The 18,395-nt window shown below is 43.4% G+C and overlaps 1 protein-coding gene across 1 annotated transcript in view; it reads right to left on the bottom strand.

The window, feature by feature from the left end:
* The window catches only part of SH3BGRL (SH3 domain binding glutamate rich protein like), a 33,129-nt gene extending 19,340 nt beyond the window's left edge, over positions 1-13,789 (bottom strand). Inside the window, exon 1 of the mRNA XM_028714804.2 lies at positions 13,575-13,789. Within this exon, the coding sequence (XP_028570637.1) occupies positions 13,575-13,619 (45 nt within the window). The 5' untranslated portion in view covers positions 13,620-13,789. The remainder of the gene's footprint in view (positions 1-13,574) is intronic.
* Positions 13,790-18,395: the final 4,606 nt, after the last annotated feature.

Raw genomic sequence — 18,395 nt, 5'->3', positions numbered from 1 at the left:
TGTTTTGGGACTACAACTCCCATCATCCCCAGCTAACAGGACTGGTGGTCAGGGATTATGGGAATTGTAGTCCCAAAACAGCTGGAGGGCAGAGTTTGGGGGTGCCTGTCCTCCATGAATATGCTCCTTTTAAAGCCATCCAAGTTGGTGGCCTTTGCCAACCTGGGCCTGTGGTAGAAAATTCTACCACGTAACCCAGACAAATCCGTTCTTCTGTCTGTCCTGACTTTCCCAACATTCAACTTTATTAGATGATTCTAGTTGTGAGAGGGGCAAGAAAAACTTCTCTATCCACTTTCTCCAAACCATGCATAATTCTTTATTCTGTGTTTGTTTTAGCTGCTCTTGTCTGGACCTTATCCAGGTGCACATTATGCTTTCTGAGATGAAGCAAACCCAAACTGTACACAGTATTCCAAGTGTGTCCAACATTTGTTTAACAACGTTGTGATACTGGCAAGTTTTATTATCAATCCGTTTCCTAATTATTTCTTACCTGGGCTTCACCTTTTTCGCAGCTGCCACACACTGGGTCACAATCTTCATCAAGCTAACTATGAATCCAAGATCTTATTCCTAGTCACTCACCACCAGTTCAGACTCCATAGGCGTATACGTGGATTTTGTTTTCTGCAATAGTATGTGTCACTTTGCACTTGCTTGCATTGAATAACATTTGCTAATTTAATTACCATTCATGCACTTTGAAAAGATTCTTTCAGAGCTCTTCGCAATGCCCTTCTGTTCTTACCTCCAGTACAACTGAGTGTCATCAGTAAACTTGGCTGCCAAGCAGCTCAACCCAAACTAATTTATGAGCAACTTAAAAAGCGCTGGTCCCAATATGAATCCTTGAGGGACCTCACTTCTTAAAAGCCTCCACTGTGAGAACTGCCCATTGATCCCTACTCTCTACTTTTTCTTAAACAAGTTAGTGGTTAAAATTACTGATGTATAAGAGGACCTGTTCTTCCCCACCAACCCACTCAATGACTGCTAAGCTTATCAGGAGTCTTTCAGGGTGGTGATTAATCAACAGCTTTTTCAAAGTTTAAATACAGAGTGTTGACTGGATCACCTCTACTTATAGGCTTGTCAACACTCTCAAAAGAAGTGTTCAGTGTTTCTCAAGCTTGAGTCTCCAGCTATTGTTATGACTACAATTCCCACCATCCCTGACCACTGGTCCAGCTAGCAACAGATGATGGAAGGTTATACCTGTACTCCAACAAAAGCTGGGAACCCAAGTTTGAGAAACACTTGTTAGCTAGACAGAACCTACAGCTGGAGCAGATTTAAGGTTGTACACTGATCCAAGGGGATGCCATCTCAAAGCAGGGTGAGCTAGGTGCTGGGCTATGGGTAGGACATGTGAGGCTCTAACAGGGTCCTAGAGTCCTTCTGCTTCTGCTCCAAAGCCTAGCTAGCACTTTCCCAGCTTGGGGAAGGAGATGGGAGGGTTCTAGGTCTCTGCCAGAGTCTTTGTGCCTCCTTCACAAAGCCAGGTACCTCCTTACCCACCTTTGGGAAAGTAGCGCAAGGACTGGGGTAGGGTGGAGGAATGCCAAATTTTGCCCTTGCACAGGGCACCATAGTACCCAAGTCTGCCACTGCTTGCAGAAGCCATGCCGGTTCCTCTCTATGTGCTATAATTCTACCTTCAATAATGCTTTCTATCTGGTTAGGTGGGGCCAAGTGCCCTGCTTGGTCATCTTACCCATTTCCATCCCCCCCCCCCCTCAAGCTGAATTGCTAACTTTATGCCTAACTTTGAAATCAGAAGACCTAGAAAACCTGATTAATCTTTTTTCTTTTTTAGTGGATGTGCCTTTTGAGTTTGCATGTTGCCGCTGCAGAACCCAGCATCAGACACGCCCTTGTTCCTCTCCTTAAAACATATGCTTGGAAACAAAGCACTTTAAAAAAAAGAAGAAGAAATAAAACAAGCATATGCTTGGGTCAAAACAACTAACTTCCGTCTGCAATGCAATGTGGCAAAACGTTATCAGGTTTCAAAAGGATGCCTTCCAGCGGCCTTCTGCTTCTTTTTAAAGCACTGAGCACCTCCCAAATCATCATAGCCATAACCCCAATTACTGCTTTTCAATGTGAAAAGAGTCTGCCTCTTGGCAGTCTCTGAAATTCAGCCAAACCATGTTTGACTTTTACATGCTTGAAAATGGCTTTTTGCCTAGTCCAAAATAAACACCACATAAAACCTCGACAATTGCTGGAGGGCATTCGCTAAACATGATGGGTTATCCATCCACTACTTTAAAAGTTCAGCAAAGGAATATGAACACAGCTATAAGTTTGCCTTCACATTGTCTACTACATCCCCATTGTATTCTGGGGATTCTGGCTTGGCCCAGGCCATTTGGTTATCACATTTCAAAAAGTCATGGCATCCACCTAGAGCAGGGGTTGGCAAGGTTTACCTCACCTGGGCCAGTTCACTCCACTGGAAATCTCTCCGTGGGCCGGATTGCACATGCAATTTCCGGCACTGCGGAAGTGAGTCCCCACGCCACGCTGGTTTAGCGCAATGGGTGGGGACTCGCAGAGCAGGTGGCTCGGTTTGGGGGCGGCTCGTGGGCTGGTTAAACGACCCCCGTGAGCCGCTTGTGGCCCATGGGTCGTACGTTGCCAACCCCTGACCTAGAGCCTTAACATTTAAAAATGAAGCTCGAAGCTGTCCCAAAGAAGCAACTGGTAGTGCAGAACTTTGACTGCTGGGGACCTAGGTGTAACTCTCACACAAGGCAACTTATGGAAAGTGTGGTCAGACTGTGAACCCTTGATTTAACCTTTCCCCTCTAGGCAGGCCTGTGGAACTTGTGGCGCTCCAAATGTTGCTAGGGGACAACTCCCATCAACTGCAATCATTGGCCACCTTAGCTGATGCTGATGGGAACTTAAATCCAACAACATCTGGAGGGCCACAGGTTTCCACATTTGTAGCCTACTTGCTACTGGGATTTCCCAGTGAACCCGGGGAACTTTAGAATGAGGTCTGGGTGTATATGCAATGGGAGAGAGATGGTTATCATGTAGTGAAAATTCCTTGAGGGTTGGATATATATATTTTTAAGAGCCCCAGAACCTGATAAGACAATTGAAATTAAAAGAGAGTTTCTTAATAGTTTTGTGGAAGCACATATATTCATTTCCACATTGTCCTGAGTAGTGTTGTACAACTGTTGTTACACAGAAATCAAGATCTCACAACAACAGATACAGAAAATGGTATTTTAAGGGATCTAAAAGCTGGGATTTTAACTCAGCTGTTTGCTTAGGTCTGCCAGGAAACTTGTCTCCCCAACCCCTTCCCATCCCAAGAAAAGCCACATCTCACCTGTTCTCACCTTGCTATCCTAAGCCCTGGTTTTAGGAGAGAGGCCCTGCTCATCTGTATTCTCACACCTAGTTATTTGATGCTTTGTTGTGCTCAGACTCCCCAGGCTCTCACCTCAAAGAAAATTAGGCTGACTCCATTACCTTTGAACCCATGTTGATTTCACAGAATTAAGGGTGTTTGTCCAGCACACAGGGTCTGACTTAATTAGCCATCACACATGCTAATTAAAGGATTAGCAGGGACTATCACACAGTTTAAACAAATCTATGACAAAACAATAGCTTCATTGTTTAGCCATTGTTAACATTGCCCTGCTTGCCATCAACAAAGTTCTTTACCAAGTGGGAATTTACCTTGGTATGCCTGGAACTACATGGAACAACTATTTCTGTCTCTCTATCTCTCAGCTTCACCCACCCCAGTTTGGTGATTTGCATTATCCTGCTAATGACCAGAAATATATATATACAGTATATGTATCAAGTGAAGTAGGGGAGGTACCTTCTTTTTTCTTTTTCCTTTCTCCTCCTGTGATGAGGCTGTATTTTAATATTTTAATGTTTCAATATTTTAATGTTGTATTTTAATCTTGTTTTTAAGTTGTATTCATTCAACTTGTTTTTATTATTGCTTGTTAGCCGCCCTGAGCCCGGCCTTGGCTGGAGAGGGTGGGGTATAAATAATAATAATAATAATAATAATAATAATAATAATAATAATTATTATTATTATTATTATTATTATTATTATTATTATTATTATTATTACCTTAGAGCTATTCCTATCCTTGGGCAGAGTGAGGAAGCCAGTGCAGCTGGTGGTTTTGAGTACCATGAAAGGGCAACAAAAGGTTAGTGATTTAAATTTTTTACTTGCAGTGAGAGGTACCTGTGGGATTTCTCAGGTTCAAATTCCCACTCAGCCACAAAGCTCACTAGCTGGCCTTGGGTCAGCTGCTATTACTTGGCTCAAGCTACCTTGCAGGGTTGTTGCAATGATAAAAAATTTGAAGAAAAGGGGTTGTATTTGCTGCTTTGAATTCCTTAATTGAAAAGGTGGGGTACATAGAAATAAATAACTTGACCAGTCCTGAGTACTGTGACCCTTGACCAGAGGCGGGGGAGGGGGAGGTTGCTTCTCCAGAAAGGAAATGTCTCTAAGTTGCCTTTATCATCCTTAATCTTCCCTGGAAACCCAATGTGGTGCACAGCCTCACCTGCTGCGCATGGGAAACAGAACTCTGAATGTTGTGGAATTAGCCCTTAAGCCTGAGTGAGTTTGTCAAATGAGATTTAGTACCAGACTGATCACATTATATTGCCCCTCTGCATCTCAGGAACAATAAAGATTATGGATTTAAGTCTGTAAATATTTATTGGTGTGTGTTTTAAAATGGCTCTTCTGGACCCTAAGCCATGCCTTGAAAAGGACTGAGGAAACATGGGAGACCACACCCAACAGAAGGAACAGAAATCATACTTAAAAGGTGTGACTGGCAGTTTGCCTCCCAGAAGGAAAACTGGAATCTGTGCCAAATGCCTTAGCTAATCATTTGTTAGGGTTTTTATTTTTTGTTAAGTCATTGTTCTGCTGGGTCATTTCACTGGGCAAAACATTCATGCAGTCAGAATATCAGGACTACTTCCAGAGAATATTTTTAAAGTACAGTGGTACTTCGGGTTACAGATGCTTCAGGTTACAGATGCTTCAGGTTACAGACTCTGCTAACCCAGAAATAGTACCTCGGGTTAAGAACCTTGCTTCAGGATGAGAACAGATATCGTGCTCCGGTGGTGTGGTGGCAGCGAGAGGCCCCATTAGCTAAAGTGGTACCTCAGGTTAAGAACAGTTTCAGGTTAAGAACGGACCTCGGGAATGAAGGTACCACTGTATGGGGGCAGGGGGAGAGATCACCACCAATAGTAAATACCATGTTCAAAGGAGCAGAAACTACACTAGAGGCTGCTAACTGAGGGGAAATGTTGCTGCTGGTACTTCTGTAAAACCCTGAAAGGTCTATATCCCCTCTAAATCCACAGGGCACAAGAATCAGTGCTTTGTACTGCCTCAGCCTCTCCTACATTGAACACATCTTTTTAGAAATGCCCACATGGCACTTGGTGCCAAGACTGAGTGCCTACCCTCCCTATCCAGAGCAGAGGTGCAAAGAACTTCGCTCTGTGAGTGACTGCACTGGTGACCTTTTATCCCTATTGATGGGACAGCTGTGTCATGCCTGCACCATTTTGTTCTTGGATTTCCCCACTACAGTGGTACCTCGGGTTACATACGCTTCAGGTTACATACGCTTCAGGTTACAGACTCCGCTAACCCAGAAATATTACCTCGGGTTAAGAACTTTGCTTCAGGATGAGAACAGAAATCATGCTCCGACGGTGTGGCGGCAGCAGGAGGCCCCATTAGCTAAAGTGGTGCTTCAGGTTAAGAACAGTTTCAGGTTAAGAACAAACCTCCAGAATGAATTAAGTACTTAACCCGAGGTACCACTGTATTTTAGATGCAGCAATCATTTTGCATTATGCCAAAATCCAATAGCAACCATTTCTTTGTTTTGTCACACCCCTACAGTGCTCAATGCCAACACCACCACCACCACCCTTCCCATGACAGTCATTATGTGACTGCTGTCCATGGAATGCTCTCAAATTTCCAAATGTGTCCATAGGCACAAAAAGGTTGGTGATGCCTGAACTAGACAATAACTGCCCCCCACCCCCCAAAATGTGCTCATTTATCCTCAGTTGCTTCACATTTGTTTATTTGGTTTGCACCATGCCTCGCTGTTCGGAAAAAGTATTCTTTGCACGTTGTCCAGTCGTTAGAGGTGGCGTTTTGTTTGTACTGAAAGACTAATGTTCATCATTACAAACAAACATCATCAGCTGCATGCAGTTGACTAGAGGCACCTGGCTTTGTAGTAAGCAATGGGACTCACATATGAAAGGTTTATATATTCCTATATAAAGGTAAAAGGACCCCTGACCGTTAGGTCCAGTTGTGGATGACTCTGGGGTTGCGGCACTCATCTTGCTTTACTGGCCGAGGGAGCCGGTGTACAGCTTCCAGGTCATGTGGCCAGCATGACTAAGCCACTTCTGGCAAACCAGAGCAGCGCACAGATATATACCCTACGTCATATCCTTTATGATTATTACAAATAAGCACCACCAATGGCCCATGGCAGAGTCCATGCACATGGATGCTAGCACACACTTGCTATAGCACTCAAAGCCACTGTCAGTGTCTTGAGCTGTTAAAAGTAATCTCTGCTGTGGGATCCCTTTTGTTGTGTGAAGTCTACCCACCTGAGGAGGGGGTAACATAATAGCCTATATAAAAGCCTAAGCTGCATGACCTATATATGAAGTGCATTATCAGCAGGCTGCATAAGGTTTTTTTAAAAAAACAGCAACAAAAAACACATGCTGTTCCCATGCTCTTGTTATACCATAAACTCTATTCAAGTGGTTCAATCTTGCTTATTCAAAATGTGTACAAGTTTTCCTTCCAAATTCGAAAGAGAATAGGGTCCAGGGGCCCATAAAGTTTGATATAGCTTGATGGTCACTCATTATTTATGGAACCAACCCCTCCATTAAAGTCCTTTGACAAGCACACAGGGCAGAGTCTTTGCTCTCATTTCTTGATGGGTTTTAGACAAAGAAAGCAAAAGCAGGAATCCATCCAAATTTGCACTTTGTGTTGGGAGAGATCTCAGAAGCAATGACAGAGACTCACACAACTTATCCAAATTCCAGTATTAACTAGGCAAAAAGAGCCTCTCCACTCCAGAGACCTCTGCATTTGGCATAGAATTGGGGAGAGGGATGGGTTTCTCTTTCCCTTTAAACTGGGCTCTTGGAAAAAGCAAAAGCAATTCCAATTCAGGAATGAAGAACCTTTGGGCCTCCAGGTGTTGCTGAACTATAACTGCCATCCCCTAGCAAGCATGACTAATGGTCAGGGATGATGGAAGTTGCAGTTTAGCAACATCTGGAAGGTCAAAGTTCCCCGCACTGGCCACAGGCCACTGCAAATATAATACAATGTCTTATTAACACAGACATATACACAACATGAATATACACACTGTTTTAAATGCAATCAAAATTAAACTAAACATTGAAACTTCCTGGGGTTACTCTTACATTTAGCTTGTTCAATTAAAAAGGCACCTTTACAAACCACTGACACTGGGTTCAGAATCAGCTCAATTCTCCCAATTCGCAGAAATGGCAAAATCAACAAATTCCTCTGTACTGTACTTTGCACAGAACTCAGAGGAAAACTTTACATTAGCGATCTGGGGCAGAAGCAGTCACCATGGGGAACTGAATTTATGAGGCTCTCCATAAGGAAAGACCCTGATCTTAGGCTGCCACCTAAGATCAAAATTTGACAGATTCCCCAAGCATTTCCAAATGGCAATGGAAGGAGCCATTTTCTTTGGATTTGTTTTTCAATTAGCTTTATTATTGGTGTTATGCACATGCAACCACAAACATGGTTGGTGTTGTAGACCAGGAATGAGGAACCTGTGGCCCTGAAGATATTTCTGGATTACAACACTCATCTAGGGAGGGGAGAATCTGACACCTCTGTTTCTCTTCCGTTTCTTGTTTTCCCATTCTTAAGTTCAGTTCTCTGCATTTCTACATCAACTGTTAATTTTAAAAAAAATGTTTTCATGGAAAGTTCTCATTTTAGTGTAAATTTCTCCCAATTTCTCTGCAACGTTTTTGCAATCACATTTCCTTAATACACACAATTTTCACCAATTCACCAATATAGGCATGCTTATGCACTTTACCACAGTATATGCACTTTTTAATGCATTACTTGGCTGGAGAACTGCATTGCAAAACTCAAAAAGTTTTGCAAAGTTTCAAAAATTGCTTTGATCACATCCACACCATACATTTTAAGACATTCTTGCACCAAGATGTTTAGTGTGAATTTTCCCTAACAAAACTAATCTCTGCTATGATTTTTGAGATCAAGTGTTAGCAACAATTGTCACCATAAGAAAAATACCTACACCATAAGCTCCTTCTTGCTAAAAGCAATATTATAGCAATGACACTTATAGCCATGCACGGGGACAGCAAACCTGTGAGGCGACTGACTCAAGGGGTACAAGTGCAGCAGATCCTGATGTAGATCTATATTCAGGGCCGGCCCACCCATGAGACAAGGTGGGGAAATTGACTCTGGCGGCAGGATTCACCAGGCAGCATATCCTGATGTCAAAATCCCACCCCCTTGCTCCTGATGTAGATCTTCCCTCACTTCTTTTTCCATGGCGAGGAGAGAGGTGCCATTTTGTGGTTCACCTCAGGTGCCAAAATGTCTTAGGCCAGTCCTGTGTCAACCAGATGTCAATAGGAAGACCACAAATAGGATCTGAGTGCAAAATCATTCTCCCCACTGGCATTTCACAGCAGCTGGTATTCCGAGTCATCATAGCTAGTAGCCACTGACAACCTTATCTTCTTAAGAATTTGTCTAATCCTCTTTCAAATCCATCCATCTTGGTGGCCATCCCTACATCATGTGGGAGCAAATCCTATAGTTAAACTGGGTGCTGTGAGAAGTAGTTTCTTTTGCTTGTCCTGAATTTTCCAACATCCAGCTTCACTTTATGTCTCCATGTATTATTAGGCAGGTGGCAAAGTTCACAAACTGGAACACCGACTTCTAGGTTTGCAGCATTTTATTTCCAAGTTGTTTATAAACTAAGGTGTTCTAAAACCACTGTACTCATTTTCCCCCGTTAACTAAAAAGCACCAAATCTTGTAACGTCCCTACATTTCCCTTTCTGCACCTTTTCCAGTTACGATATAGGCACCAAATGGTTCCTTAAACCAAGGTCACAGTTGCCAAAACGGAATGTCTAGTTGACATTTTGGAGTAAGACAGCCCTGAAGTATTATTTTTCAAATAATGAACTGTTATTGATTATCAGTTAAACATCTGGCTAGTTCAGATGACAACCTTGAGCTAGGTTAAGAACTTTGAGAACTTAAAAAGTCCCTTGATCCAGGGACAGTCCACACACATATTGGCCTATTCTGGACTGCTCCTGCTCTTACTGCACAGAAAAAGCAGTTTGGTTCCATTGTGCAGATAAAATATAACTGATAGAATTCTACAGGATGTGTTGCTAGTGTGTGAAAACATTCCAGATCCAATGACCTCCAGATGATGGAAACGGTGGCACTCAGACATCTTCACTTGGTTGCAAATGGCCAATAGCCAGGTACAAAATGCGCTTGGCGTCTCGCTATTTTCTAACACTGTTTCCAGTCTACAATATTATTTTTTAAGTGGGGCAATCAGAATTGTGCATAGTATGGCAAGTGTGGTCACCACATGTAGGAAGGAGCTGACTGAGTGGTCTTTCACATCAAAACTCAGCGGGGTGGGAGCAGGCAGCAAGAAGAACTGCATTACCAGCGTTCAGATGTTCTAACCATTTAGGCAGGAGTTGATCAGAGATTCAGCTGTTCCAACACAGCTGGGTGGGTGGTCTCCAAGTCACTCTGCTGATGGGTTTCTTTAGATTTAGAAGAAGGTGGATCCTGCTGCTTGGTAAACATCTGAAGCCACAACGCAAGAATAAAGAAACAATCCAAATCCACCTCATAAGTGCTGTAAAAACTGGTGCAACTATTTCACCACTTCCTTATGAGTGTTTGCCACATGCACAGGCTCCCCCCCCCCCCCAATATAACTGTACAGTCATTTCGTCAGTTATTCTGCAATATTATCTACAAGAAACTGAACTGCCTGAAGTTCCAGTGTATACTGGATTCTGTCTTGCTACATAAAGGCTGCACCTTAATTTTTGCAAGGTCTGGCTCACACATCACATTAAACTTAACTACTGTGGTTCAAAAGTGAGCTTCCCCTGCACCCCTGGTGAGAGTTAAGCCACTGTTTGGCTTAGCATTAAGTCTTTTATTATTTTTCTCCAAGACAATGAGCTATAACCAAGGTTTGCTCTGGGCTTAGGGATCATGGCTTGTTTGTGGGAAAGAACCCATTAGCCGGGGTTCAGATGCAATGACAAACCAGACCATGGATTACCTCAGCTGCACAGCACTCTCAAATATTGTTGGTTCCATGATGCAAATGCTAGTAAACTCTGGATTCCAAAATAAGCACTCTTGAGTTCAAATCTCTGTGGATCTGCATTGATTAGGCCATTGCCCAGTGACAGCACAAAATTCAGTCCACAGCTTCTATTGTTTAAAAGGTCAGTGGAAAATAATATGGGAAGCACCTTAATTGCTGTCTATCACAGAAGTTGACGCTACTGGGCAAGATGAACCAACAGTCTGACATTTTTTTTTACAAAGCAGCTCCTAAGTTGCACTTTGAGAAAGCCTTCACAGGCATACAAAATGGTGCTTTGTGGTTAGAATGGGCCACTCACATGGCAGATCTGCCACAAGTACATTTCAAGTTGGGAATTTCTTTCTTTTTAAAAGCCAGCTTGTCCTGCAGCCCAAGTGTTATAATCATACATTAACAACGTTTTTCCAAGCGCTGGGTCCTTATGCACCCGAAATAGCAGAATCCACGCATTAGTGGGAGGTTATAAGAAGGTTCAGAGAACCCCAAGGTTTGAGCTAGTACAAACATCTTCAGTAAACAGAGAAAGGATGAAATAGAACATCCTAAGCAGAATCATTCCACACTGCAACATTTTGTTGCAGGCTTTATTTTATCATAGTTATATTCAGGTTCTTTGTCATATTATTTGCATTCCATCCTTCCTTCAAAGAGTGGGAGTGGGGACAAATATGGGATTTCCCCACTTTATCCTCCTAACAACCCTGTGAGGTAGGCAGAGACTAGTACTGTACAAAGCTACCCATTGAACTTAGTGGCCAAGCAGAGCTTAGAACCAAGGTACCGTATATACTCGAGTATAAGCCGACCTGAATATAAGCCGAGGCACCTAATTTTAGCACAAAAAACTGGGAAAACTTACTGACTCAGGTATAAGCCGGTTCACCACACCACAAACCTGGTGGTGGCGGCAACGGCAGAGAAAGAAGAACAAACAGCCAGAAATGGCTCCTTTCGGGCCGCTCATCCCTCCGCCATCGCCTCTGCCGCTTGCAAGAGCAGGCATAGGCGCCGCGGGTGAAAAAGGCACAGCGCAGAGCAGTGCAGCGTCTCTCCCAACCGTGGCTCCTGTGCCTGCCCTTGTGAGAGGTGGGCGGCGGCGGTGGGACCAGCGGCGAGAAAGGGCTCCTTTTGGGCCGCTGCCACCCACCTCACTCGAGTATAAGCCGAGGGGTTTTTTTCCAGCATAAAAAATGTGCTGAAAAACTCGGCTTATACTTGAGTATATACGGTATACTGTGTTCTAAATTATATTGGTACCATATCTACTTCTTAAAGGACCCTCCAATTCCTTGTCCAAACAAAGCCACAGGGGCTACACCTGATTTACACACCTGACAATCAGGCACCTGATTTAGCTTTAATTCTGAAGTTACACAAGCCATGTCTGGAGAATAACAAGATTTATACATGCACGCACACACATGCACACACACACCCTTTGAAGGGAGGTCATATAGAAATGTAATAAAAACATGAGCATCCAAGATTGTGGAACTGGATACTGAAAAGGGAAGAAACGAAATAGGAAAGGAACATGGGGTAGGTTAATGCTTAATTTCTATACCAGAGAGGGAAATCTGAGCCTTTGTATTCTGAACAGCAGGACAAGCCTGAAGAGTGGCGTTAAGTGGATTAAACGGATGCTTACCTCCTGGATAATCTCCGTGAAATAAAAGTGCTTTTGCCAAAAAGGGAAAAGAATGAGAAGTGAAACCCATTACCTCCCTAGGTACAGTTTCGCCTAACCCCAGGAACATCGAAGTTGGTGGTTGCTACTCGAATGTAAGGGAAAGGCACTCTGTACATGCTAAGATGCACTCACATTATGCCTTCATGCATGCCAGCTAAACAGTTTTGTAGGCAGAAGGTCTGAAGGTGCAGATTAAGCCCTTCCTAGGTAAGCAAAAGATGAGTTGCTGCTGCGACCCATGAATAACCAAATGGAGCAGAAGTCTACCCTGTTTACTCCACTTTTAAGCTTTTCCTAAAGTTATTAGTGAAAAACTTGCTAGGTTGCAAACAAGTTATCTCAGACAAGTACAGTACTTACATGGTTACGTGTTTGTACATATATCTGTGACAAATCAACACAATAAAAAAAAATTTTAAAGTTGGGGACTGGAAGGACCACCCTAAGCAAGCAGAAGCAGTCTTGAATACTAGGATTCAGTACTGGAGCATGCAAAGTAATCAGTACAGATTAGAGTACTCCTTCCTCAAGGGTATTTGCAAATAACTTTGAAGACTAAAGAGCACTATCCAAGTATGCTTCACTGGAAGCAAATCCTATTAAAGTCAATGGGAATTAAATTCCAGAAGAGGATCCATGTGTTGCTTAGGCAGCTGTAGACAGCAGCTGCATACCCATTTACCTGGGAGCAAGACAAAATGAAATTAATGGAACTTACTTCTGAGACGTATATAAACATGTACATAAGGATTGCACTGTCAAGAGCTTTGTGGCAAATGAAGAGAAAAACAATCCTACTGCATGTTTTCTCATGAATCAATCCAGTTGTTTTCAGTGGGAAATTACCCACCAGGTAATCAAACACAGAGATAGTTGCCTTACTGTGGCATCAGCTTTCATAGTCTCAGCTTTTCATACTATGAAAGCTGATGCTACAGTAAGGGCAGGAAGTTGTACTAAGCACAACGGAGCTTGCCTCCGAGTAAGATTGCTTAAGATCATACTCATGTCAGCCTTGAAGATGCCGATAATACACAGGGTTGCCCCACCCCCCACCCCATCATAAAATGGCAGATAAAATAAACCCTGCTAAAAATTGTCCCAAATTGCTTGCTACAATTTGCAAAAGCCACCCAGCCCATATTTTTTGTAAGCGAGCAGAGGAAATAAAAGAAATAAGGAAGGAAAATGGGGAAATGCCCTGAATGTAAGAGATCGCAATACTGTAGGGGGAAACGGGAGAGAGGGAGGGGAAGGAGCCTGCTGCTGCAACTTTCCTTCAGTACAAAGGGGTGGGGGAAAGTTAGGAAGGAGAAGAGCTTCTGGGCGAGGGAGGGGAGCAGGAGCCGCTGGCTTCTCCTTACCGCTGTGGAACCTGATGAAGAAGCGATGAAGACTACGATCACCATCCTGAAGAAGGGCGCAGGCGCTTCTTTGCGATGGCAGAACGAGCGCAGGAGGCCAGGAACAGTGTCTCAGCCGAAAGCGAGCGCAGGAGGATGGGGAGAGAGAGAAAGCGCGCAGGCGAAGAGGCGCAGCGCCGTGCAGTGTGGAAACACGGAATGCCCCGCCTCCTCCTACGAGCGGCAGCTGCTGCTATTGCTACGCATGGGACCCGCTCGCTGATCATCCAAACCCCGGAAGAAGCTGAGAGGGAGAGCATGTTTGTATCGCAGAATCGAAAGGAAGTGGGGGAAACTGCAGGGGTGATACAATCCGAAGCAGAACTGCGAAGGCTCGCTTATTTCCCGCGCCGGATCTGCTGGGCCTGGGTCATTCATGGGGGGCGGGGAACGCGTTGCTGTTGATTTAGGGGTAAAGCTCTTTTTTTCCGGAACGGGGAAACTATTTTGTTCACTTTCAGCCACAATCCTCAAGCCCCAGAACCTTCAAAGCCGCTCCGAGGCATTTGTTAAAATGAAATGGCTTGCGTTCAAAAATCGCACCGATCAACGTGAAACCGACTTAACGCGAGAGATGCCCCTGCTTCGGGGCGCTTACAATCGGGAAAGTTCGCATTATTAGGTCTAAGGCACCCTTTTTCAATCTTGGGTTCCCATATGTTGTTAGACTACAACTCCCATCATTCCTAGCTAGCAGGACCAGTCAGCGATGATGGGAGTTGTAGTCCAACAACATCTGGGCAACCAAGGTTGAGAAAGGCTTGTCTATAATGCTTGGCTCTTGGTTTCAAATGCTTTGTTTAAATATAGTTTTAAAATGCCTGAATAAAGGGCACACCCGCAAGACAGTGTGCAAGAAATGTACTGTAAAACAAAACATGCCAATTTATAAAATAACAGTATTAAACCTCTTTAAAAAGCTGTATTATTATTATTATTATTATTATTATTATTATTATTATTATTATTATTTTATTAAATTTGTAAAGACTTTTCATCCAAAGAACACAGGGCAGTGCTCTACATAACAATACAAAATGAGAATGCAAAAACAGACAGACAGTCAAGCCTTTTCTAGTTTGTATCAAAAATTTTAAAAGGCTTAAGAGCATGGCTTAACTACAATGTGGTCATGTGCATTTCCTGTGGGAGGGAATTAAACAAATGTTGAGCCATCACCAAAAAGGCCCTGTTCCTGGTTAAAACACACACACACATATATTTTAGATATCCAAGTAGGCTTGAGATAGGTCATTAGTCCATGTAAGGTAAAAGGTAAAGGATCCCTGGATGGTTAAGTCTAGTCAAAGGCGACTATGGGGTGCGGCGCTCATCTCTACTTTCAAGCCAAGGGAGCTGGTGTTTGTCCACAGACAGTTTTCTGGGTCATGTGGCCAGCATGACTAAACTGTTTCTGGCACACGGAGGACTGTGATGGAAACCAGAGCGCACGGAAATGCCGTTTATCTTCCCACCACAGTGGTACCTATTTATCTACTCACGTTGGTATGCTTTCAAACTGCTAGGTTGGCAGAAGCTGGGACTGAGCAACGGGAGCTCACTCCATTGCGGGGATTCAAACCGCTGACCTTCCAATCCAGGGGTCAGCAACCTAAGGCCCATGGGCCACAAGCGGCCCACAGGGTTGCTTTACTGGCCCACGAGCCGCCCCCGAACCGAGCCACCCACTCGGTGAGTCCCCGTGCTCTGTGCTAAACTGGCACAGTGTGGGGATTCACTTCTGCAGCACCAGAAACTGTGTCGACACAGACGCTGGAAATCGCGGTCACGCACTCTCATGCACACCCGCGATCCGGCCCACGGAGGGGGCTCCACGGCAGTGAACCAGCCCAGGCAAGGTAAGCCCAAGAGGCTCAGTGGTTTAGACCATAGCACCACCCACATCCCTTTTTACCTTAGTCCATTTAGCTCAGTCTTGCTTACACTGACAGGAAGCAACTTTCCAAGATTTGAGGCAGGGTTTTCTCCCAGACCAACCTGGAGATGCTGAGCTTTGAACCTGGGATCTGGATGCATCAGCAGCGGGTCCTCCCCAGATACTGGGGCTACAGCAGCTGCCCAAAGATGCCACATGTTGACACAGGGCTGGTCATGCACATTTTGGAACAGCTGGTTCTGCCTTAAGGTCACTGTGCTCCAGATTTGCAAAGCTAGTAATCAGAACCTTACAGTGTAGCTGCTCTTTTGGCCTAGCATAAATAAAATTTCTATTTGTGCAACCACCCAAACCTCCTCCATAGAGGTCTTATCACCTCCCTAATCGGAATAACTTGCAAACTTCAGGCAATCCCTGAAGTTAAACACTTGGTACCTTTGACTCTGGGATAAAGTTTGTATTGAATAATATGAGTGAAGGAGAAAAGGAAAGGAGCCGAACAGAAACAAAACAAAAGGGAAAGGGAAGAAATCCAAAACCTCTGGCCAACACCTACATTATGTGCTGCAGAACTTAACGTATATCAGTTTAGGGGAACAATTGTGTAATTAAGGATTTCAGTCTCAGGACACACAAAAAAAACTCAAATTCCCAAAACTTTCCTGAAGCAAGGATTAGTTGTTAGTGGGTGGAACATCATTTCTTCATGACAAGGAAAGGAAGTTTCTATGCTGTTTAGTTGACAAAGTCTTACTCAGAGTTTACACAATAAATCACCACGTGTTGTGTTTATAATGCTTGACCTCAAACGTCACATTTTTTTGCCTTGGTACATTTTTTTTTTTAACATGGAAAAACACACTAATGATGTAGCTGGCAGAGGGCCATAGATTCAGTTGCAGACTTTCTTACGCTTGTATTGCATCTTTATGTGAATATAAATCAGGTTTAATGGGGGCACTTACCATAATGCAACTGAAATTCTAAAACCCAGTTTAAATTTTAAACCTCCAATTTATGTTGCTACTATTTTTTAGATAATTCAATTCTTAAAAACTAAGCCCAGCCTTGTTTAGCACAATGCATTCATTGCCCAGTGGCAAGCATTGCTGCCATTAACCTAAATATCATAAACTTTCAGGGTATTATTAGACCTGATGATATTTAGGATAGCCCTGGCTGGTCTAGTTCAGCATCCTGCTTCCCACAATGGGCCAACCAGAAGAAGATTGGAAGTGCACAAACATGATGTGAAGCCAGCTGCCCTCATCCTGCCTCTGATCCTTGATGGTGCTTCTAATCTAGCAGATTTTTGACAGCCTTATAATAATAATAATGATAATTTTTATTTATACCCCACCCTCCCCAGCCAAGGCCAGGCTCAGGGCGGCTTACAAGCAATAATAAAAACAAGTTGAATGAATACAACTTAAAAACAAAATTAAAATACAACAATTAAAATATTGAAACATTAAAATATTAAAATGCAGCCTCATCACAGGAGGAAAAAGGGGGGGGGGGAGAAAGAAAGAGGGGGAATCAATTTGGCTCCAAGTCAAAGGCCAGGTGGAACAACTCTGTTTTACAGGCCCTGCGGAAAGAAATCAGATCCTAAAAGGCCCTGGTCTCATGAGGCAGAGCGTTCCACCAGGCTGGAGCCAGTGTTGAAAAGGCCCTGGCTCTGGTTGAGGCTAATCTAACTTCCTTAGGGCCAGGGACCTCTAGCGTGTTGCTATTTATGGACCTTAAGGTCCTCCGTGGGGCATACCGGGAGAGGCAGTCCCGTAGGTACGAGGGTCCTAGGCCGTGAATCTGTCTAAACTCCCTTTCAATTCATTTTAAGTCAGTGGCCATCACACACCTTGCAGTAACAAATGTCAGAGTTTAACTATGTGCTGTATGAAGTATTTCCTTTTGCCTGACCTGGATCTCCCACAATTCAACTTCACTGGCGCAGGGTTCTAATATTATGAGGGAGGAAAATTTCTCCCCTTCCCACTTTCTCTGCACCATACGTAATTGTATCACCTCTGTCATGCCTCCCTGCTTATCACCCCCCCCCCCCGCAAACTAGCCCCAAATAACCCCTTTCATAGCAGTTACTCCAGCACTTGATCATTTTGGCTGTGCCCCCTTTTCCACCTTTCCCAGCTCTACAATATTGAGATGTGGTGCCCAAGAAATGTACACAGTATTTCAAGTGTAGTTGCATGATATGTTTGCATAAAAGTGCTATGATATTGGCAGCTTAATCCCTTCCCTAATTACCCCTCACGTTCAATTCATCTTTTTCATGGATGACCTATTGCTAATTATGGCAATGCTGTGCACTTTTTTATTATTAGCATTTGGATGCTTCTTGTGATATATTCATTATATATAAAATATCCTTAAAGGGAAAGTAAAGTTACTCATTGGATTAAAAAAAAAAGATGGAAACCAGTAATAAATGTGTTGATTATAGACTGAAATGGCTTCCAAGAGGAAAGCAGATGCCTTATCTAGAGAGAAATTCTTCGGGAGGATTGAGGGGTGCTGCCAGGTAGTTGCTATTTTTGAGTGGAATTAACTTTTATACTGGCAAATTCAGGTTGTACAATTACACTTGATTAGAAAATCTTGTGCAAAATAAGTCCTCTTCCCTGAAAGATCAGAAGCTTTACAATAAGGAAAGTGGTAGGAAAACGCACTGAAAGGTGTGAGATGACACTTGCTTTGATAGAACACTGCCTAATCTCCACACAAATAAATCAGAATAAATTAAATGGCTAATGTTGTCTAGACTCCTGCGAACATACTAGGTTATCTCGAAGTGTCCTTGAACACTTTTATTGATGAAGCGTACAAATCTACCAAAGAATATCTAGTTAAGCATGCTTCACTAC

The sequence above is a fragment of the Podarcis muralis genome, chromosome Z (assembly GCF_964188315.1).
Source record: "Podarcis muralis chromosome Z, rPodMur119.hap1.1, whole genome shotgun sequence".
In the NCBI taxonomy this organism is placed as follows: Eukaryota; Metazoa; Chordata; class Lepidosauria; order Squamata; family Lacertidae; genus Podarcis; species Podarcis muralis.
This window is presented reverse-complemented; position numbering and strand designations above follow the sequence as displayed.